At 49.8% G+C, this 21,942-nt stretch overlaps 2 protein-coding genes across 6 annotated transcripts in view; one reads left to right on the top strand and one right to left on the bottom strand.

Moving 5' to 3' along the window:
* On the bottom strand, positions 1 to 11,653 carry MRPL14 (mitochondrial ribosomal protein L14). Of its 4 annotated transcripts, none has more exons than XM_080917015.1 (3): positions 11,603 to 11,653; positions 2,623 to 2,713; positions 1 to 443 (listed from the first exon to the last, which is right to left on the bottom strand). In XM_080917015.1, exons 2-3 carry the CDS (start codon positions 2,691 to 2,693, stop codon positions 77 to 79), a joined length of 438 nt encoding a protein of 145 aa, XP_080773141.1. In that variant the 5' UTR covers positions 2,694 to 2,713; positions 11,603 to 11,653; the 3' UTR covers positions 1 to 76. The 4 variants fall into 4 exon arrangements, with proteins under 4 accessions (XP_080773141.1, XP_080773139.1, XP_080773138.1 ...); XM_080917013.1 differs by lacking the exon at positions 11,603 to 11,653 and adding an exon at positions 11,330 to 11,439; XM_080917012.1 differs by lacking the exon at positions 11,603 to 11,653 and adding an exon at positions 10,967 to 11,064.
* Positions 11,156 to 21,942, top strand: part of TMEM63B (transmembrane protein 63B) — a 24,427-nt gene continuing 13,640 nt past the window's right edge. Inside the window, exons 1-6 of one of the 2 annotated variants that reach the window (XM_080917010.1) lie at positions 11,156 to 11,276; positions 17,350 to 17,532; positions 17,745 to 17,824; positions 18,061 to 18,099; positions 19,034 to 19,124; positions 21,198 to 21,235. In XM_080917010.1, coding sequence (XP_080773136.1) covers positions 17,374 to 17,532; positions 17,745 to 17,824; positions 18,061 to 18,099; positions 19,034 to 19,124; positions 21,198 to 21,235 — 407 coding nt within the window. In that variant the 5' untranslated portion in view covers positions 11,156 to 11,276; positions 17,350 to 17,373. The remainder of the gene's footprint in view (positions 11,277 to 17,349; positions 17,533 to 17,744; positions 17,825 to 18,060; positions 18,100 to 19,033; positions 19,125 to 21,197; positions 21,236 to 21,942) is intronic. The other variant, XM_080917011.1, reaches the window with a different exon arrangement.

Consider the following 21,942-nt stretch of genomic DNA (forward strand, 5'->3'; position numbering starts at 1 on the left):
TAGGAAGAAAACACACATTAAAACATTTATTCTGTTCCAGACCACTGAGCAGTGTGGAGGGAATGAGCCACTCTTCTCACACAAAGTTCTGAGCGATGGCTAACACCTTGGAATACTCCCCTTCTCTCCTGCGAAGGCTGGTTGGGATAGGTATTTTAATTCGAGTCCCCACAGGGTTGCCATTGTCTTCAAGGAGGACCACGTTGTTGGAGTCAAACTTTGGAGTCATTCGGGAGCCAGGCATGCGGTGTCCCACAATGAGAGCTTTCTTTTTCTGCCCCCTGATGGCCAGCAGGATCTGGTCACCCACCTTGCCCACCCCACTCTTGTTATAGACGTGGATACATCGGGGAGGCCGATGGTAGGGGGTGTTGCCCAAGGCGCTATTGTCCACTACACGGACCCGAGTCATCTTCTGGATTGCACTGAGGCTCCCAGAGGTGCTAATGGGAGAGAAAAAATAAGGCTGTGACAGAGATCTCTCTGGGCTTCTCAGAGGGTAGGAAGGTGCATGTCAGCCTCACGCATATACATACATGTACACACCGAGCAGAGTGACCCAAGAACCAAAACAAAAAGTCAGAGGTTGTGAAGTCTTAACTACCCACTTCTTCATAGTGGAGAGCTTCTAAGACAGTTTGCTAGCAAAGACCTGTAATCCTAGCACTTGAGAGGCTGAGGCAGGAAGATCATAGGCTTGAGGCCAATCTGTGTTAGTCTCTCATAAAACCAAGAGCTTCTATTGTGTGTCAAGATTCCAATTTTCCTGTGACAGGAAACTTCATGGCATACTTCATCTCCAGCCTTTGCTTTCTGAAAGTCAAGGAGGGCTCAAGGCAGCTCCACCGGCTGCCTCGCCCCGCCAATCCTGCAGAACCTGCTTCCCTTCCCTGTTCTCATAGAGTCTGGGAACCCGAGGACTCTATTCTGAAGGAGTCCTGACACAATACGGCAAAAACCAGAAACTGTCAAGATAACAACTTCTTAATACTAGCAAAGGGGTTCCGTTTGCTTTTTGAGATGGGTCTTCTACATTGCCCAAACCCCTGAGATGGAGCAAACTCCCTCCCTCCCTTAGCCTGGAAACACAGGAAATGGGAGCCCATCTTCCAGCACCACCACCCTCCAAACCCATTCCTCTTCAGAAATAGAAAAGTACTAGGAGCAGATCCAGTCTTGCCACCGTGGGAGTTCCATGGCCCGACGGTGTGATGTTCTCTAGCACCGTCCCAGGGCCTCCTGGTACCTCTTCTCTACACGCCTATCCCATGGTTTCCTTCTAACGACTCTACCTCCAGGCCATGCCTCTTCTTTGTTTAACCTTGACTTTCCACCACAGAGCTCTCAACTGGTGTTACATACACGTAAACTCGGGTGGTCCCAACTGACCTCCTGCCCCGCTCAGTAAGCAACTCCAACCCTGCTCCTTCTGCTCTGAATGGCTTCTCCAGGAAAGCCAGAGGGGCTTGTCAGGCTAGACCCACTTCTCTTCTAGGTACCCTCACCTTCCTCCCCTATCGGCTCTACTTACACACATGCATGTGGTAGTAAGAGGACAATGAACAGACAGGCACTGGTACTGCCCCTCCACCACATGGGCCCTAGGGATGGAACTCAGTCAGGTCACCAGGCTTGGTAGCCGCCACCATCACTGCTGAGCTACTTTCCCCACACCTATCATGTCTTCTTAGAGTTAGTTGCTTTGAAGCTTGTTTCTGAGGCCTACCTTGAGAACTCTTCTGCATAAGAAACAATTCCCATTCATCTCTGCAGGATGCTGGAAGAAATGGGAAATGGGGTCTCGAAGGGAGGGCACTGAGGCTGGGGTGGGGCCATCTTGGTTTGGTAAAGAGGCATGGACTGACAATGATTGTGCAATGTTGTAATTAAAGGTTAATTTTGCTGGGCTTTGTGGTCCAAGAATGCAATCCTGGCTACATGGTAGAAGGAGCCAGAATATGGCAGGTTCAAAGTCATGCAGGCTCCAGGGTAAGATCAAAGTCAGCCTGGGAAACTTGGTCAGATCTTGTCTCAAAATTATAAGTAACACAGAAGGCTGATAGTGCACACTTGTAATCCCAGGGCTCAGGAAGCAGAAGTGAGAAGTGGCTAGCCTGGTCTACATGGAAATGTCTAGGTCTCCTATAACTATATAGCAAAACTCTACTGCATAAAGTACACAAAAATAAAAATCAAAATAAAATGTAAGAAGAAGGTTGGAAACTCTGAAAAAAATTTCTAAAAAAATGTTGGGGTGAGCAAGATGGTCGAGCAGATGAAGGTGCTTGCCACTAAGCCCAAAAACCTGAGTTTGATCCCTGAGAACCACAAGGTGGAGAGAACCAACTTCTGCAAGTTGTCCTCTGACTTCTACATGTGTACCAGGACACGTGCAAGCCCAAACACGCACGCACACAGCCCTAGGAATGACAGGCTCAGAGCAGTGTCTAAGGAACTGACAGGGACTGAGGGTGAGCAGTTTTCCCCACATCTGTCCTGATCCGCCCCGCATGCTGACCCTGACAGCTCTCTGAGTTTCCTCTCCCATTCTAGACACCACAGGATCCAGCCAGAGTGGCAGGCTTACCCAGGGACACTTAAGAACAGGGTGTTAAGTATTACCTGAAGCAGCGCTGGCTGAATGCTCCGCTGACAAAGGCCAAAGAGCCCCAGAGCCCAGTAAGGACAGCCATGGGATCCCAAGACGGCAAACCTGCAAGAAAGGGACACAGGCTGTTTTCTCTGGGACCTGTGTGGGAGAGGACACTGTAGCACAAGTTCATTAGTCACTAAGTAAGAATCTTGGTGTTTGAAAGATACACGGATGATTAGACAGAACTCCTGCTCCCAATTCTGCTGAGTCACACTCCCCTCAGGTCAGCTGCAACAGACCAACATAGAGAACGCCCGCTGCCCTCAGCTTCCCCGGCAGCAGAAAACATGAGTCCTTCACACAAGTTGACCACAACTTCCCAAGAGGGCACAAAATTGAGTGCCATTTCCCTTCTTGACGCCAGTGTGCCTTCTGAAAGAGTGTCACTTCAGCACCCAGGAAGAAAGATTAGCCAAGCCTGGAGGCACAGGTCTGTAATCCCAACTCTTCAGGGTTGGAAGATCCACATTCCACACCTGGCTGGACTAGAGAGAGCTCCTGTATTAAAACCAATTAAACCAGTACGGTGGCTCCTATGTGAAATCGCAGCTTGTGGAAGGCCTAGGCCGGAGAATGAAAAGTCCAAGACCTGTGAGCTACACGGTGAGTTCCAGGCCAGCCTGGGCTACTACCTGAGACCCTGACTCAAAAGAAATTAGTAAAGATAAAACATGAGGCTGGAGAGATGGCTCAGTGGTTAAGGGCACGAGCTGTTCCTGCAGAGGACCTTCTGGCCTCCTTGGGCACCAGGCACATATTTAGGTAAACATTAGTATATATAAAACAAAAATAAACAATTTTTTAAAGGGCTGAGAATATAGCTCAGTGGTAGGGTGCTCACACAGTCCCTAGTACTGAAGTGGGGTGAAAAACATTGAGGATCTGAGCAGCTTCCTAAGCCGCTGCCGGTCACAGATCACCCTTCCCCCAAATGTGAATGCCAGGACACCTGTAGAGCCCAAGGTCGGCAGAGTAGGGCCAAAGCCACCCTTGCCAAGGCACTGACCAAAGTCTATATTTGGGTGAGTCTCCCTACAGCACGGAAAAACATCCACAGACAGGAAACAAAGCTACAGCATCTAGGAGTCAGGAGTCCAGTTCACAGAACTTGGCTCTACACAAACATGTGCGCGCGCACAAACACACACACACACACACACACACACACACACACACACACACACACACACACACGTTGAAAGGTCCTGCAGGGCATGAGCATCAGTTCAGCATGGAGAGAGATACCAACCAGGCGGTGATTCGGCTGTCAGCAGGCCAGCTCCTCCATGCAGATGCCTAGCTGCAGAGGGCACCACTGGAGCCCCACTGAGCCATGTCTGTGCACTGGAGTATTTACACACAGCTTTGCTTAGTGAGGCTTCAAGGCGCCACAGATAAGGCTATTTAATAAAGGTGGTGGGGAGAACTCACCACTCACTTCCACGTGGGGGCATTCCATAAATGCCAGTCACTTGGTGCCTCACCGCAAATCCCAGCACCTCAGTGTTCTCCCTGGGATACCCGTGAAGTGTTGGGCTACTCTACAACCTGAGGCAGACAGCAGCTAACTCAGACAACCCGAGCACTGGACAGATGAGCCTATGTGAGTCATCCAGCTGTGAGCCCAGGCATGAGCAACGCAGAGGACCCAGCCCATACCTATCAGCTCTCTTCTTCCCATCTCATTTCATAGATGAAGAAACCGAGGTACAGAAACTTATGGTGATCTACAGAGCCCCCTCACAACGAGCCCCAGCCTTAGGACCTCTGCACCCCTAGGCTTTGAGTTGTCGGGTCCCTCTGTTTTCTTAAACCTTTGCTGAGGAGGTTATATCACGCCACATACCAGGCTAAATGCTGTGCACTGTCATTTCAATAACTGACAAATACGACTGAGCAATGCATATTGCTGACCTCCATCTCCCCCTCCCCCCAAGGTGGCACAGGTCAGTGACAATTTGAACCACAGTAACCAGCTTCCAGAACCCTCTCACTTACTCAAGTGAGAGTAAACATGGCAACCGTAAATATTAGTATTTCTCCAACTGTTAACAGACTCTAGTTCCGTCAAGAATACTGACATTCGCCAGATGTGGTACATGCCATCAATCCTAGCCTGGTCTACATAGGACAGCCAAGGGATAGACCATCATCTCAAAAACCAAAACAACACGGCCATTTTATGTCCACTTAGATCATAGGCATCTCACTACCGGCTGAAGGACTTGAAATACCAGGTGAGGACTCCCTTCAATCTCACCTAAGGCTGAGCTGTGTCCTGCGCTGGGATTGCACCCAGCTCCTCTATCGTGTCTGGAGAGCCCTCGGTGATTTACAGTCCCCATGTAAGGTCTAAAAAAATCTGTTGCATAGGTAGCAAGAAGGGCTCATGCTCTATGTATAACTGAAAATGGGCACCCCCTCCACAAGAATGATAGACTCCTTGCTACTTACCACTCCAAATTCAGAAACTTAGGAGACCTCAAATGGCTGCACCCTCAAGCACAGGGGCCATGCCTAGAGAAGCCTTCAGCTTCTTTTTGTGTGATAGGGTTTCTCTATGTAGCCTTGGCTGTCCTAGAACTCACAGAGATCCACCTGTCTTTACCTACGAGCACTGGGACTAAAGGCGCGTCACCACTGCTCAGCTTCAACTTAGGAAAAGTGCATGTTTACTTTCAGTTTCTAAGGAATCTGGTACTGACTGTGACATCTGACCTCAACTGCAGTTAACTTAGCAGTGAAAAGACAGCACTATGTGCCACGTGGCCTGAAGGCACAGTCGCAGACACTCACCTGCTTCTCCCACACTGGGAAAAGATCTCAGGTCCCGAAAAACAGTAGAATAAATAAGTTAAGTGTGCACACACACACACACACACACACACACACACTGATGAGACACGGGGACTTCATAGGGAACCCACCCCTCAAAGGCTGGTGCCAAGATGGTGCTAAGTGGAAGCCCATGCTTTATCTAAAAGTCCCTGGAAGTATGTCCCAATCAAGTGTGAACACTGTCCATCACTAAATAACCGCTTTGGATAGGGTGTGTGTGTGTGTGTGTGTGTGTGTGTGTGTGTGTGTGCGCGCGCGCGCGCATGCACACATACATGAGTCCATCCTGTAGACAGGCTCTGGGGCTTGGTAGACCCTGGCATAAGGAATGCCGTGTCTCTTTCTAAGCCTTGTGTTTGCCCAGATGGTCCTCAGTATTTCTTCTACGACACTCATTTAGATGGAGTCAGGTCCCTGGGAAGATTCCAGTGCTAGAGGTGGCCTTTCATGTTACTTCCTGGTCAACTCAGAGCACTATCTTCCCATTTCAGAGTGCGAATCACAACCTGTTCTTCAAAGGGCAGGGTAGAGAAGAGTCAATCCATCCGAGAAGATTGCCCCTTTCCCATCTTGGCTAAATTCTCCCTTATGCTGCAGAGCCATAGAGAGCAGGGATTTCAACGTGAGGTGCCCACTAGGCTCATCCATGCACGTCCCACTGGAATGCATGCTCCCATGCTCCACAGGGGCAGAGACCACTACCTGCCCTGCTTAATTAGTGCTCTAGGGTCAAGAGCAGCTACTGACACATGGTTACAGCTAAGAGACTGTCACATAGAGCCCAGAGATCCCATGTGTGTTTGTGTGTTTTAACTTTTTTTTTTCCTTTTTGGTTTTTCAAGACTGGTTTTCTCTGTGTAGCCCTGACTGTCCTGGAACTCCCTGTGTAGACAAGGCCCGCCTTGAACTCAGACATCCACCTGCCTCTGCCTCCTGAGTGTTGGTGTTAAAGGTGTGCACCACCATGCCTGGCTTGACTTTTTCATGCATCTAGGCTTCTAATGTCTTAGAGCAATACTTTTCAACCTATGGGTCATGACCCCTCTGGGGGTCAAATGATTCTTTTCATAGGGGTTGCCTAAGACCACTGAAAAACAGACATTTATAGTATAATTCATAGCAGTAGCAAAACTACAGTTATGAAGTAGCAATGAAAATAATTTTATGGTTGGGGTCACAACATAAGGAACTGTGTTAAAAGATCACAGTGTTAGCAAAGTTGAGAATTACTGCTTTAGAGGTTCATTTTCAGTTTAGTTTTCTTTTTTGTTGGGTCTGGTGAATTTTTGTTACTTTTCATACACAGAGCTAGAAGAACAATCAAGGAAGCACCTAAGTTTTGTATGCTCTGTGGGGGAAACAGCACGTTACTTGAAGATATTTATTTATTACCACGTGTGGGCATCATGTAGAAGGCAACTGTGGGGTCAGATCTCTCCTTTACCTTTACCGGTTCTGGTGAGCAGACTCAGGTTCTCAGACTTGTGCTCAAGAACGCTGCTGCCTAGCAGAGCCCTCTTTTGCTGGTATTACTTGGGTTTTGAATTTCAGTTACAAAGTAACCAGTAAAGTATCTCGCTATACAATTATGCAGTTCAGTGAGCATCAGAGACCTATACATTGTTTCCAAGCCAGGCTAGCAGGCCTTCTATCCCAACACTCCGGAGGAAGGAAGCAGACAAGAGTCGCTTTTAGTCTGAGAATTCTAAACCAGCTTCATTTTACAGAGTGAGGCCCTGTCTCCAAAAACAAACAAATAAACAATGTTAAACAGAAAAAAGAAAAGGCATGGCCACTTTGAAGTCACAAAGACCATCATCCTCCCATATAAACCCTTCCCTCCATTTTGGCCCAACAAATACCTGAATTTGTTGCTTAAGCACTGTTACTGTTTCCGTACTGACCCATTTTCTTTCTCTTTCAGTTTATTTTGTGTATATAGTTTAATCTCACACAAGTCTAACCTGTTGCAATTCTCCAAGTATCCTCACCAGAGCACCATCTTTGATGATTTCATTCCTTTGGATCCAATGGAAAGAGAAAAACAAACAAGAACAGGCACCTGCCTGAAGGAGGCTAGCCCAGTGAGGACTTGCATCATTTTGCAGGTGGAGGAATGAAATTAGAAATGGCACCACTGCTTGCCACACCACCTAAGTTACAAGGCAACCCAGTCTAGACCAGAGCTCAAACTTGTTCCGACCTACCCAGTATCCTCTGTAGAGCGGGGTATGACCCACTAAAAAACTTCACCAAAACCAAATACCACTTCAAAGCCAGCCTGGTCTACATGAGACTGTATCAAAAAGAAAAGAAAACAAACAGCAAAACAACCAAGGCCAGGCATGGTGGCTCATCCCTATAATCACAGCATTTGGGAGGCAGAGGCAAGTGGCTATCCTGAGTTCAAGACCAGCCTGGTCTACATGTTGAATTCCATTGCTAGTCAGCGCTACACAGTAAGATTGTGTTAAAAAACAATGATAACAACAACAACAACAACAACCATAAAAGCAGAGGCTGATTTGACTCACTGCCCAGGTACTTCCCCAGAATCATTCACTACCCATGAGCAGAGCGCCCTTTAAGGACATGGAGATCAGTTTCTATGACAGCTGCCACTGAACTTTTCTCACCTTGGTCTACAGTTTTTATCTTATGTTTAATTTTCTATGAAGACTTAACTAAGGCCGTGCAAGGAGCCAGGAATAAGAAGTCAGGTAGCCAAAGGAATGCAGGACAGCAAAGTTAGAACCAGAGGAAATGCTACTGGCAACACTCATCTCTCAGTGCCAGCCACTCCTCTCTGAGAAGTCTGTGACCTTTAAGTCACTTCCCCAAGTCTCAGTGAATCATGGATAAACAGGGGTGATTGGGAAGAGTAAAGCCTCTTTGATATCAAAGTGCTTTAGTTTTGTTTAGGGAAGAAACCACTCCCGTTGGAGAATCCTTCCAGTTTACAGAGTAGCACCAGCTGGCTTCCTGTGTGAAGGGGAGGAAGAGTGGTCTCACTCCTCCATCACGAGGCTCCCCTCCTGCCTTGAAAATCACACAGTCCTCCAAGTCTTCTCAGCTTAGAGGAGACACAAGAAAGTGCTTTCTGCCCTTCAGAGGACATTCATGATTTTTAAGAGTGTCTTGAAAGGGACCTCCGACCCTATTTCCCTACTGACACCTCCTCTTGACAGCACATTTTGTGTCTCAAACAACACTGACTCACAGTCCTTTCTTGGACACTGACTATAATTGTTAATATACCTATAAAATTATACCAAATAAACCTTCAATCTCAAAAATGGAAGACTGAAAGGGGTGAACACATTTAATCCCAGCACTTTGGAGGCAGAGGCAGAAGGATCATAAGTCTCACATAAACAGACAAACCAATAAATACAGGCTAAACTATACCATGGCTTTTTGAGGTCTTCCCAAGCTACCACAGAACCAAGTAACATAAACAATGGGAAAATACATTTGGTCCACATATGACAGTGGACATCACTGTCCACAACAGTGGAGCCCATCAAGGCAATCTTTAAAGAACTTTTGCATTAATCTTAGCACTAGGGAGGCAAAAGCAGATGGATCTCTGAGTTTGAGGCCAAGCTAGTCTACAGAGTGAGTTCCAGGACAGCCAGGGATACACAGAGAAACAATGTATCAAAAAACAAAAACCAAGAAACAAAACACATAGAAAAATTATGTAAAAAAAAGTAGTTTTTAATTTAAAATAGGATGTTACATAATGTTTTATATAAAACAGGCTATCCATTTTACCCACATGGGTTCTTGGATTTGTCTTTCCTGTGGGACTTTTTACATAATTGTATTGACTTGGGTGTGTATTTGTGGAAAACTAGCATGACCCACTCCCTAGAACAATAAAATTCACTTTGAGCCCAAATAGTATTTAATACCAGTATCTAGAAGACAGAAGTAGAGGGCCTTGGTAACCTGATTTAGGGACTTCTGGAGATCACTGGAAAATGTTTCCAAAATTCTACTACTTTAAAAAATACTAAAGTGGGAATCTGAGCCTGTGGGTCCCTGAGTCCCGTTCTCTAGTGGCACACTGTTATATGTCCAGAATCTCAGATGATGGTATTTGGGGGTTTTGTGCCACCACTACCACCCAGCTCCATCAAAACCTGTTTACTCAATACAGCTTCTCAGAACCCAGACCTACAGTCTCCTGCCACTAGGCAGTCTACAGTAACAACGGCACCTTCATCTTCTTTCCCTTACCACCAACAAAATCCTCAAGGTTGGGGGACTTGGATGTTTGGTTTCATTGAGATGTTGTCTCAGGCAATCTCAAGCTCATCTTACACACCCAAAGCAGCTAAGGATGGCCTTGAACACTTGGCCACATCTGGGATTACAGGCAAGCCCCACTGATAGCCCATTCCAACCTGCTCATTACTAGTATTACCAACTGCATCTTCAGAATTTTAAACAGACTGAAAACACCTAATACACTTCCATCCCTTGTGTCCCAGAACTTGGCTCTACACACACACACACACACACACACACACACACACACACACACACACACACACGATGGCCATGATCTACTAAATTGATTTCCAAGTCACTCACAGGAGAGTCTGAAAGACACTTCAACAAGACCAAATCTTACAACTGCAACCCTCCAGTTACAAAACAGGCAGCTGAATATCCACATACAGCAGGCACACTGACCAGGAAGGTAGGTAGTGTCCAGCCGTGATGCAAGACCCTGAGAGCCACCATTTCTCAAGAAACCCAAGGTGACTCCGTTTCAGCTCTTGTAACCACTACACCGTCAGTCCCTTAACGTCTCCGCGTAGAAAGCTCACCGCATACAGTGAAAAGCAGTGTTTCCTCTGTCCCCTTTAAGACCTCGAAATTAAACAGGTGGTGTTTGTCCTGTCTCTGTGCTCATCATGTGTGGTGACATACAGAAAAGGGGCGTTCCGCCTCTCCATCTCTTCAGTCTTAAACACCCTCTCCAGGCTAGGTGAGGTCTTTGGTGAACTGAGAAAACAGGGAATCCCCTGGGCCTGACAGAAGTGAAAGCAAGGCCTCCCTCTTTACACCACAGAAGCTTCCAGCAAACTCATCTCTAGACCCAGCAGGAGAGAAAAGCAGATAAAACAGCAGGAGACCCGACAGAGCAACCGGTCTAAGCCACTTAGCTCAGGCTAGACCGCAGCTCACATTCCCCGAGGCTCTACACCCCGGACCTGGGTGTAAGCAGGTGAGTGCATCGGGGGAGACGCAGACCCGGAGGTCCTTGGCAAAGAAACTGCAAGAGGGTCGAGATCTAAGGCCTCGCGAAGGGCGAGAATCCTTCTCACTTGACCCTGAGTTTCCAAGGGGCCCAGCATGGCCTGTCCTCACCCCTCCCCGACAGCGCTCCCCCTGCTGCAGAGAAGAAACCGGGAGAAGTAGCGCGAGGGGAACGAGGTGCCCCCTGAGCCCCCATCGTACCGCGTTGACAGCCTGGGAATCTCCCGCCACGGACCCCCGCTTGCCAGGCCCCGCCCCGCACGCTGCGCCTGCGCGCCAGCGGTGCTCCCTGAGTGCGCGCGCACTTTCTACGTGTGCGGCGCGGGGGCGGGTCCTGCAGGAGCCCCGCCCTCAGCCTCCCTCCCTCCTTCTGCTCCCCCTCCCCCACGCGCTGCCGCGGCCGCCGCAGGAGCCCAGAGCTCTAGCCGCCTGGCGACTCCCCCTCCCCCTCCCCAGCCCCGCCCCGCCCGGAGCCGGGGCTCCCGAGTCGGAGCCGAGTCTGCGCCTAGGGGTGAGTACGCGGACCCCTCCCCAGTACCCCTTACTTGGCTCATGGGATCTTACCACCACCCCAAGGAAGGGGGGGAAAAAAAGCACCCGGACTCAGCTGCGCGTCCCCTCCCTTCCACCTTCTGCGGGACCCAGAGGTGCCCGGGCCCCGCGGGACCCAAGGGAGGCACGCTTTGTCCCCAAACCCGCACCGTCCCTGGCCAGATGTGAGTCCTCCCATTCCTGTCGGGGCTCCAGATGTGCGCTGTCCTCTGCCCCCGCCCCGCCAGAATATCCCAAGGGGTGGGACCCCTCTGTCCCGGCCCTCGAGTGCCACTCTAGTTCCACCTGCTCAGTCCAGGTGCGCGTCCCCTGCGCGGCCCTCCTCAGGTCCTGGCTGTTCCCCAGTCGCCGGCGCAGCTGAAGGGAGCCACCCGCCTCCGCCCCCGAGTTTTGCATTCTAGGGTCGCCAAGTCCGATGCCCTCGGTCTCTTTTTTTTTTTTTTTTTTTCCTCTTGTTGCTGTGGATGAAGCTGGCCTCAAACAAGGGGTCCAGGCTTGGGCAAAGGGTAGGGCTCGAGGGTGCTAGCACTAGACGGGTGGAAGCCCCAGCCCTGATGAGGACTGGTCTGCCGGCTGGAGAGGGCGGCCGGCCCGGGGAGCATGTCCTCTCCTGCGCCCCACACAGAGCAGTTCATTCATGAGCCGCCCGGGCCTGCGTTGGAGGGTGCGGTGGGGAGAAGATTCAGACGCGAATCCGAAGTAGGCAAAGGCCCTATTGAGGGGGAGGGGGCGCGCTTTGTCCCTCCCGGCCGTCTTGACCGCCTGGTGCGGACTGTCCCAAAGCGTGCCGTTGTGTTGCCCAGAAAAAACAAGGATGCCCGGGAAGTGGGGAAGAGAGGTCAGAGGGGCTGGCTGCCCTTGGAGCTTTGTGCTGCTACCCGCCTTGGTTCCCTGGTCGGAAGTCTGGCAGCCCATTGCCCAGAGGGGCTTGGGGCTCTGCTCCCTCTACCTAGTACCACTCCCTGATCCTGAAACTCCTTCCGGTCTGCAGTAGTCCGGGGTGAATAAGATTGTACCCAACATCTCCTGAAGAGGGGCTGACAGTCCTCTGCCTTCCAGATATATGAGTGGAGGGGAAGGGGAGTGGCTGCCAGGCTCAGGTGATGGGTATGCTGGCAGCGCCTTTGTCCTCCGGGGTACCAGAGGGTCTAGGTCTTGGCATGTCCCAGGTAGCACATGCTGGGGCCTGCTGTTGAAGTCTTGGCCAGTGAATGAGCGAGTAGGTGGGTGGGGATGTTTTGAGGCAGAAGATGGGCGATAAGTAGCTAAGAACCCCTTTTTTTGGCATCGGTACAAATTCCTTCCAAGTACAGCAGAGTAGCAGACAACCAGTTCAAATCCTAGCTCTGCTGTTCTTGAGCTGCGCGACCTTGGCAAGTCACTTAACCCATCTGAACCTCTGTTTCTATCCAAAAGTGTGATTAGTTACTGCCACCTCCTTCCGAGGTGCATGTCTGGGATCCAATAGTTTAAAGCATGTAAAATACCCTGGCACTCTGCCTGACAGTTGATCGATGATAATGGTTTCAGATCTCTGAACTTCCCGACCTATCCGTCTCCTCTGGATCCCACCCCACCTACTGCAGGTGGATGGGGGTACATTCTCGGACTTGGTGAGAGAGTCCCTAATATAGAGGAGGTACTCTCCCCCCACTGAGGAGTTCTATTTCTATCTTGAACTATATGTTTTAGTTTGGTCTTAACCAGCCTTCCTCCACTAAAGCAACCTCTTGGGAGTCTGTATCTTATTAATAACAGCTGTTTTTGTGTTTTGTTTGAGATGGAATGTCATTTAGCCCAGGCTGGCCCTGAACTCCTAATCTTACTCCTCCATCTTCCAGGTGTATACTAGCATGCTTGCCTTCAACAGCTGGTCCTTTTTTTTTTTTTTTTTTTTTTTTTTTTTTTTTTTTTTGTGGTGGCTTTTGTTTGCTTGCTTGCTTGTTTTAAGAGCTGTGAACTAGAGTTTTGGTGGTTTGTGTTGTTTTGTTTTTTAATTTTATTTAATCTTTCAAGCAGCCACAGGGCTGAGTTGTTGTCTCCATTTTATAGGTGAAGAACCTGAGCTAGTAAAATACCTTTTCCAAAATAAAAGCCAAGTGTGTTTCATCTTAGGTCCCTTGGTCCTCTACCTCTGCCTCAGAACTTGAACCCACAAACCCCACACCTGAGTAGGCAAACCTGTAGATACCGGGCATGGCATTCTTCAGAGCTGGTACTGACAGCCCTCAGAGACTCTCCTGTTAGCAAGAGCAGCAAAATGCCTGGGCCGATCTCTGGATCTGTCTCTGACTGCTGTGTGACCTTCCCCAAGTTATTTCCTGTCTGTCTGTGCCTCAGTGGGCTGTTAGGGTTGTAAGGGGTGGCAAGCAGCAACATTTACAAAGTGCTTCCTGAAGTAATGCTGGAGACTCGGCAGGTGTGCTGGAGCATATCTACGGTAGGTAGGTAGATAGCTAGATTCTGAAGAGATGGGGGAGGGGCCCCCTCTGGATACAATGGATACACCTTTGCCCTTCTCGTGTTCAACCAAACCCAAGCAAAGCCTTTGGTATTTGTTACAGATTGGAAGACTGAGGCTGGGATGGCATACAAAGAGTTAATTTCTAATTCACTGGCTTTGTAAGATCTGGAAGAAGCCCTAAACTCTACAAGGAAAACAAACAAACAAACAAATTTCACTTCTAACCTATAGCACAGTTTTTATTAGCGAAATGACAACTTTGGAAAAGCTAAAATCCCCATCCCTATACAATACTATCTTCAGTATTCAGCCAAAGAAGTGGGCTCACAGCTGGCTGGGTATGTCGGAATTCCTGGTTACTCCTTTCCCCAGGTATGCTGCCCAGTGCTAGGCTGGATTTTAAGGGCGGTTGCCCTGGATAACACAGCCCAGCAACCCCACCCCTAAAGTTAAAGAGCTCGAAGTCACCCTGTCAACTAGCAAAACCACCAGCCCAACTCCACCTCTTACCTACCCCGTGACCTGGCCTGGCTCCACTCCCTTCTCTGGTCCCTATTTCCTTCCTGTGGATGGGTGATCTGGGTGTGCCTTGCTTGCCTTGGGTGCAGGAGAGGATCTGTGTGGTTGGATTCTGGGGAATTCTCACCCACCGTAACAGAGCCAGATCTTGTAGAAGCTCCCAGAATGTTCCATCTTCCTTCAGAATAGGGAAGACAGGAAGGGGAGGATGTAATTAAAAGAGTTTGGACGGGGGGGGGGGGGGGGGTGGGGGGGGGTGGGGGGGTGGGGACAGACACTGCAATTCCTGGAGTTCAGAGAAGTTAGGACTGGGTATAGAGCATGGTTAGCATCATGCTTGCTTAGCATGTGTGAAGCCCTGAGTTGGATTTCCAGCACTTGGGAAGTAGAGACAGGAATTTAAGGTCACCCACACACAGCTTCATAGCAAGAGTGAAGCCAGTCTGCAATATATGAGACCTGGTCTTAAAGAAAAAAGGGGGGAAGGACTGACTAATCAGAGCCTCCCTCCCCAAAATACCTATACCCATCTTTAACCTGTCCTGGCTCCTCAGCAACTGTGTATCTTAATTTATACACTGACACACACACTTACTCCTCCATTCAGAGGCCACAAATCCCTTTATTTCTGCACACAATCGTGTAGCTATCCAGCACCCTATGCAGACAGACACACATGAGCACAATACATATCTGAACATATGTCTGGACTGCCTTTGTATTCACTGGCCCAAGAACAAATAATAATCATTTGACTTATGAAATGTCCATATATGCAGAGGATCTGAAGTTGGAGATCCTTCTCCCACTGTGGATACATTTTTACCTCTCTGTGAGAGTCAGGCTGGTGTTTCTTTGTTACAGATTGGAAGAGTGAGGTCGGCTACACCTTCATCTGTTCTAGGTTTATCAGCAAAGTGCGCTTGCGTTCTGGGGTCCTGGCTTAGGTAGAAGTTGATGTAGGTTTGAATTCCAGATTCCGTTACTTTACTGGCAGTGAGACCCTGTGGGAAAGTATTTAACCTTCTCAGCCTTGAACTCACATCTTCGAATGACGGTGATACAGCTCACAGGATGTTTGAAGATTAAATGTGGTCATGTTGGTTATTCTTTTGTTTTAAAAAGATTTGGAATTTGTTTTATGTGTAGTTTGCCTGCATGTGTCTGTGTATCATGTAGGTCAGTACCTGCAGAGGCCAGAAGAGGGTGTCAGATCTGGGGCTGGAGTTAGTTGTTAGCCGACATGTGGGCGCTGAGAATTGAATCCTCGTTGTCCAAGAGAAGATAGTGCTGTCATCTGCTGAGCTAGGGCTGGAGTCCCATATATTGTTATTAAAACAATGGACGCTAGAGAACCAGTACTTGCTACAGTGATTAAACTCGTGTGTTTTTAAGGCAGCTTTGGGCCAGAAAAAGGAACCTGTATAACACATGCAGGGAGTTAGTCTCTGCTCTGTCCTGAAGCAGGCTTTGCAAAGACTCCTTCGGACCAAGAGAAACACACAAACAATGCCCATGTCCTCCTGGCTCCTGCCCTGTGTGATTGGATGTTTGAATGGAAAGAGGGGATCCCAGGGCTGCTAGGTCACCCTTAGGGGACTGAGGGACAGACAATTGCTTCCAACTTGCTAGTCACCTCTTCTAGATTTGTTGTTCTCTCTCTTTGGTTGCCTTTCTTCCCTAGGGACCCTCCCTGTGGCAGACCGTTCATGTTGTCAGCAGAAGGGGCCCCCAGGGGCCCCTGAGTAGGGCAGGGGAGGGTGCTGCTGCTGTGGTAGCTGTCTCTGCTGCAGCCACAGTTCTTCAGCCTGGGAACCTTCCCCAGGGCCCTGCACAGCTTTGTCCCTAAACACTTCCAGAGCCCAGGGCTCCAACTGACTTCTCCTTCCCTCCTCTCCTGCTCTTCATCCACTCCGAGCACAAAGGGCTGTGGCAGGGCACCAGGCAGGCACCAGGCAAGACAGTAGTACAGTGGTTGCTGGGGGCCTTTAGAGGCCTCGCCCACTCTTCCCACTCTTTTTGCCAATGGAAAAGCTGGCTGGAGGGCACAGCATTCCCAGCCTGCTCTGCTCCGTAGACAGAAGCACAGCATTCTGGGAGTTGTAGTCCTTACACCCCTGTTTCCCCCTGTACAGCTAGTTGGAGAGAAGGGAAGAAAGCTGGGTTGGAAATGTAGTGGAGAAAGGCAGATGTGGCTGGGGCCAGTGTGGAAACACAGACCCTGACGTTTGGCTCTTTTACCTGCCTTCCAGCCCAGTGCTCTGCTCCGAGGATACAGGGGCAGCTCTGATACTGAGCATCTGTTAGAAGGTGGTTATGTGGAGGAGGTTAGCAGAATTCAAAACTCTAAGCACATTTAATCATTCTGGTTTTCTTTTCATATTTTTCGCTTGAACTTAGCCAAAAGGCAGAGAAGTTCCCCCCCCCCCCCTTTAATTCTTCGTTTGTTTATTGTGGTCCCAGAGATTGAATTTAGGGCCTCTTCTGAGAAGATCAGAACGTTGCTTCTAGACTCTTATTCCTTGGCATAGAGGCAGGCCTCTCTACCCATCATTTTAAAATTTACTTGCATTGCTTTGTCTGCATGCATACATGTATGTGTACCACATGCATGCCTGGTGCCTACAGAGGTCAAAAGAAGGTATTGCATTTCCTGGAACTAAAAGTATGATGTCCCTGAGCCTCCATGGGAGTGCTAGGAACCCAACCCAAGCCCTCTAGAAGAGCTGCAAAGCTTTTAACTGCTGAATCATCTCTCCAGCATCCACCCCTCCTCATTTCTCCTGCCTAAGAGAGGTTCTGTATAGGTTGGGGGTGAAGCTGATCTTCCCATCAGGATCAGGGTGTGCTGCCCTATTCAAGGGTAAAGTCATAGCCAGAGGGCCATGAAATAAATCCTTGGGATGCACACGTCTCCTCTTCGGGTTCTGATTTCTCACGAGCAGAGGTTCCACCCACTGAGGCAGCTGGTCAACCCTCCCTGTGTTCACTTTGCAAGGCGAGGGTGAGTAAGAGATAAACCCAGCTGACTGACCTGCCCTCTGCCCAGGAGGACCATGCGGCAGTAGCAACCATGCTGCCGTTCTTGCTGGCCACACTGGGCACCGCGGCCCTCAACAGCAGCAACCCGAAGGACTACTGCTACAGCGCCCGAATCCGCAGCACTGTCTTACAGGGCCTGCCCTTCGGGGGTGTCCCCACCGTGCTGGCTCTGGATTTCATGTGCTTCCTTGTGAGTGAACTCATACTGTCCCCCACCCTTGACACCTGGGCTCAGGACATCCCCTGCAAAAATCCTCCACCTCTGACCCGTGTCCACCTTCCCAGACCCAACCAAGAAAGGGATTGCCACTTTCCAACGACTGTCCCTTCAGGCCAGGGTCCTTCCTTTTAAGTTAAGGTTCTGACCCCAGGCTGTTCCACTTGCCTCCCCTCTGCCCTCAGGCCCTGCTATTCTTATTCTCTATACTCCGGAAGGTGGCCTGGGACTACGGGCGGCTGGCCTTGGTGACAGATGCAGACAGGTAAGAAAGAGCCGGGGCCTGTCTCCCTCTACTCTGCACACAAGCATCATGTTCCACACACCGTGCCTTCGGGGAATGCCAGCCTTCTCCGTCCCCTCTGCTGGGGGATGGAGAGGGACTAGTAGATCCAAGGCCAACATGGGGTGGCACAAGGACTTTAGTTGGGCCTCTGTCCCACACCGGTCCCCAGGGACTCTCATCTGGCCCACCTAACCCTTTCTGTTCTCTGTCCCCAGGCTTCGCCGGCAGGAGAGGGAGCGAGTGGAACAGGAATAGTATGTGGGGCACCAGCCCCCTCATCCACACTAAACCTGCTTCCCTTTTTCTTCTTTTTCACGCTTCTCTTCTCTTCATGCCAGTTGCTGGATTTCTCTTTTGCAGTTTTCTCCTCTGGAGGCTCATGTTTCAGATTAACGCAGGCGGTGTGCTTTGCAGAGCAGGGGGCTCCTCAGCTTGTCTCTGCACTACCCAGTTCAGTTCCTCCTCTTAGGCTCTCTGCCTAAGGAAAGCCCCTCTGTGTGTACCCCTGCATTCTTAGCCTTCACTGGTAGGGGCCAGGGACCATCCTCTGGGAACTCCCTAAACAATCCCCAGCACAATGATGCAGAGACAAGATCGGGTGTCACCAGCAGCTTCCCATCCCCTAACAGCTAGTTCTTCATGTTTCAGGGTTCCTTGCTCCGTCTCAAGGCCTGGGCTGGGCTTTGACCCAAGGAGCCCCCATTTGTGGCCTTTTTGACTCCTTGTGGTCTCTGTCTATAGGACTGGAGTTGGAGCTGTGGCAGCTAATGGCTCCGGGAAATGTGAGGGAAGGGTCCTGCCCAAGAGACATCATCCAGTCTTGCCATCCCCTGTGGGTTCTTCTGGTCCCTGCTTTCCTTCACTTCCCTTTTGCTTTTGGGGTAATACTGTTTCTGTTGCCCATCTCCTGCTCCCCCTGCTGGTTACCTTTGGAACTGCAGGGACCTCTAACGTTCTTGCTTCAGCCTCTATTCTGGGCGGTGATGAAGACACCCTCTCGAATAAGGCCCACTCACCAGAGATCCCTAAAGTGGGAGTGTTCGAGAGAGACGTGGGTAGGGGGAGACCACCCTTGCTTCAGCCTCTGCGCTTTCTGTGCCTTCTTTAGTCCCTCTGGGTGTGCATAGCTGGTCCTCTGAGGCCCACACTCCCCCTCACCTTCCTCTGCTCTGTTTCCCCCACCCCCAGTGTGGCATCCGCTATGCATGGGGACAGTCATGACCGGTATGAGCGTCTCACCTCCGTCTCCAGCTCTGTCGACTTTGACCAAAGGGACAATGTGAGTGTCCTCCCGATTTCCTTGGGTACACTGCTGTAGGGTCAGGGACATTAGTGGGACACCAGCAGGCCCAGAGCTCCAGTGGCACAGGCCTGGAGCTTCTAACACTTGTTAGTCCCAAACTTTATCTGCAACAGAGGAATTTGATGCCCACCTCCACTATTGATTTGAACTTTTTCCTTTGAACATGGCTGTAGAAACTATAATGAACCTCGAAGGTCTGCGCAATAAAACTTAGACCCATTGATTAAAACACCTTTTTGGGGGGCTGGAGAGATGGCTCAGTGGCTAAGAGCACTGACTGCTCTTCCAGAGGTCCTGAGTTCAATTCCCAGCAACCACAGGGTGGCTCACAATCATCTGTAATGGGATCTGATGCCCTCTTCTGGTGTGTCTGAAGACAGCTACAGTGTACTTACATATAAAAACAGAAAAACAGAAACCTCCTTTTTTCTTTGGATGTGGTTTTAGAACCCCTAATAAGCCTGGAGGGTCTATGCAATAAGACTTAGACACCATCATGTTGCACGGAGCTTGCCAGCTGGTGTCCGTGCACAAAGGGACTTGCTGGAGGCTAACACTGACTGAGCCACCTCTTCAGACCTGACAGGCCACAGCAGGCCTCAGAACTCCTTCCATCAGCTCAGGTACACAGCAGTTCCCTGCTCAGTCCCATTTGGGCTAGGACACCTGCATCAGTCTTAGCAGAGATACCTGTCAGCTTCCTGAGACTCCCAGGGTACGTGGCAAGTTACAGGGATTGCCCCTACCAGACAGAGGTGTCCAGATGGTCCCAGACTTGAATGGAGCTCAGGTAGGCAGTCCTGCATCTTGGCTGTAAGGTTCACACTCCCATTCTGTATTATACATGGACCTTCTCTTGGTAGAAGGTAGGGTGGGCCCTCTTTCTAAGGATCCACCCTGAATCTGCAGATAGGACTGAGAGGAGAACAGGGAGAGACCTGCAACCCAGGGACCCCTCTGTTTTTATTAGCAATGATTGTTATTTTTATTTTATTTTTTTTACTTTGTGCATGTGGTCTGTGTGCATGTATGTGTGTATGTGTGTGTATCTATATGCATGCAGGTTATATGTGTGTACACTCGAGTTTGTGTGTGTGTGTATCTATATGCATGCAGGTTATATGTGTGTACACTCGAGTTTGTGTGTGTGTGTGTGTGTGTCTATATGCATGCAGGTTATATGTGTGTACACTCGAGTTTGTGTGTGTGTGTCTATATGCCTGCAGGTTATATGTGTGTACACTCGAGTTTTTGTGTGTGTGTGTATGTGTGTGTATCTATATGCATGCAGGTTATATGTGTGTACACTCGAGTTTGTGTGTGTGTGTGTGTGTGTGCACATGTACGTGTGTACAGATACATGGTGAAAAAGCAGTCACACCTTGACTGTTGTTCCTCAGGTACTATCAACCTTGGTTTTTTGGTTTGTTTGTTTTTTGTTTTTGTACCCACCATGATGCACATACACACGCACACACTAAGCTATGTGTATAGAGAAGACAGCTTGGGGAAGTCAGCTCTCTCCTTCCACTGTGTTAGGTCCCAGAGATCATACTCCAGCTTCAAACTTGGCAGAGGGGACCTTTATGAGCCATCTTGAAAGGCCTACTTGGTTTTTCTGAGATGGGGTCTATAACTGGGACCTAGGGCTTCCTAGTAGGCTAACCTGTCTGTCCAATGAACCCCAGAGATCCATCTGTCTTTGCCTCCTCTGGGTTGGGAGTGTGTACCACCATGCCCTGCTTTTTTCCTGTAAGACCCAGGAATTGAACTCAGGTCCTTTTGCTAGACGAGCACTTTCCTGACTGAGCCATCTCTCTCTTTCCTACTCACATACATTCATTTTTTTCAGTACTAGAGGTAGAAACAAGGGCCTTGCTCACACTAGGCAGATGCTCTCCCAGACACATCTGTGGTGGTCATGGGTGGGTACAGAAGCTGTGATCACAGGCTGGAGATAATTCTGAGAACCTAATGGGTGGAGCTAAAGGGAAGTGGGGTCAGGTTGGAAGGCTGGGATCTCCAGTTGTGTTCCCTTTGTTTCCCCAGGGCTTCTGTTCCTGGCTGACAGCCATCTTCAGGATAAAGTAAGTGAATGGCCTACGCACTCTAAAGAGAGAGACAGAAACCTCAGCACCTGTCACCTCCCTCCAAAACCAAGGCCAGCAGCTTTGAGGGCCTTAGGGCTCCTAACCATCACTGTACCCTGCACCCTACTGCAAGAGGCCAGGCAGTGGGGGAACAGCTTCTACTGCCTCCCTCCCCCCCCCAATGCTTTTTCTGACCCACCATCTCCTCTGTGACACCCTGCATGAGGTCAGCCATGCCCTGGTCAACCAACCCTGGCCACAGCTTGATTGAGAGCAGGCACCGGAGCCCCCACCTTGGCTTCGGTGCAGCCATCGGGTGGGGGCAGCAGGCAGGCTGGAAGCAGCCAGCCAGCCTCAGGCAGGAGCCAGCAGCCAGCAGGCAGAACTCAGGAGATCCAGCCAGAGTCCACAGGCAGGCAGTGAGCGCTGAGAAAGGCAGGAAGCTGGGACAGGTCAGCACTGGGCCCCTAACCATGCTGTGGGCCCCTGACCATGGGAGGTCAGCCCTGGTAGCCTTAAGGCCTTAGAAGGAGCTGCTGCCCACTTCCCAAACTCCTCCTATAACATCCCTCCTTGTCCCCTCCCATTTCTGTCTTCCATCTTCCTGTCTTTTCGTCTCCATTCCCAATCTTGCTTTCTCTTTCTTCTCTTGCTCTTCTTTTTGCTTCCATGTTCAGGCTCTTTGGATTCCTCCTCCTCTCCTT

Source organism: Micromys minutus (assembly GCF_963924665.1).
Source record: "Micromys minutus genome assembly, chromosome: 5".
Taxonomy (NCBI): Eukaryota; Metazoa; Chordata; class Mammalia; order Rodentia; family Muridae; genus Micromys; species Micromys minutus.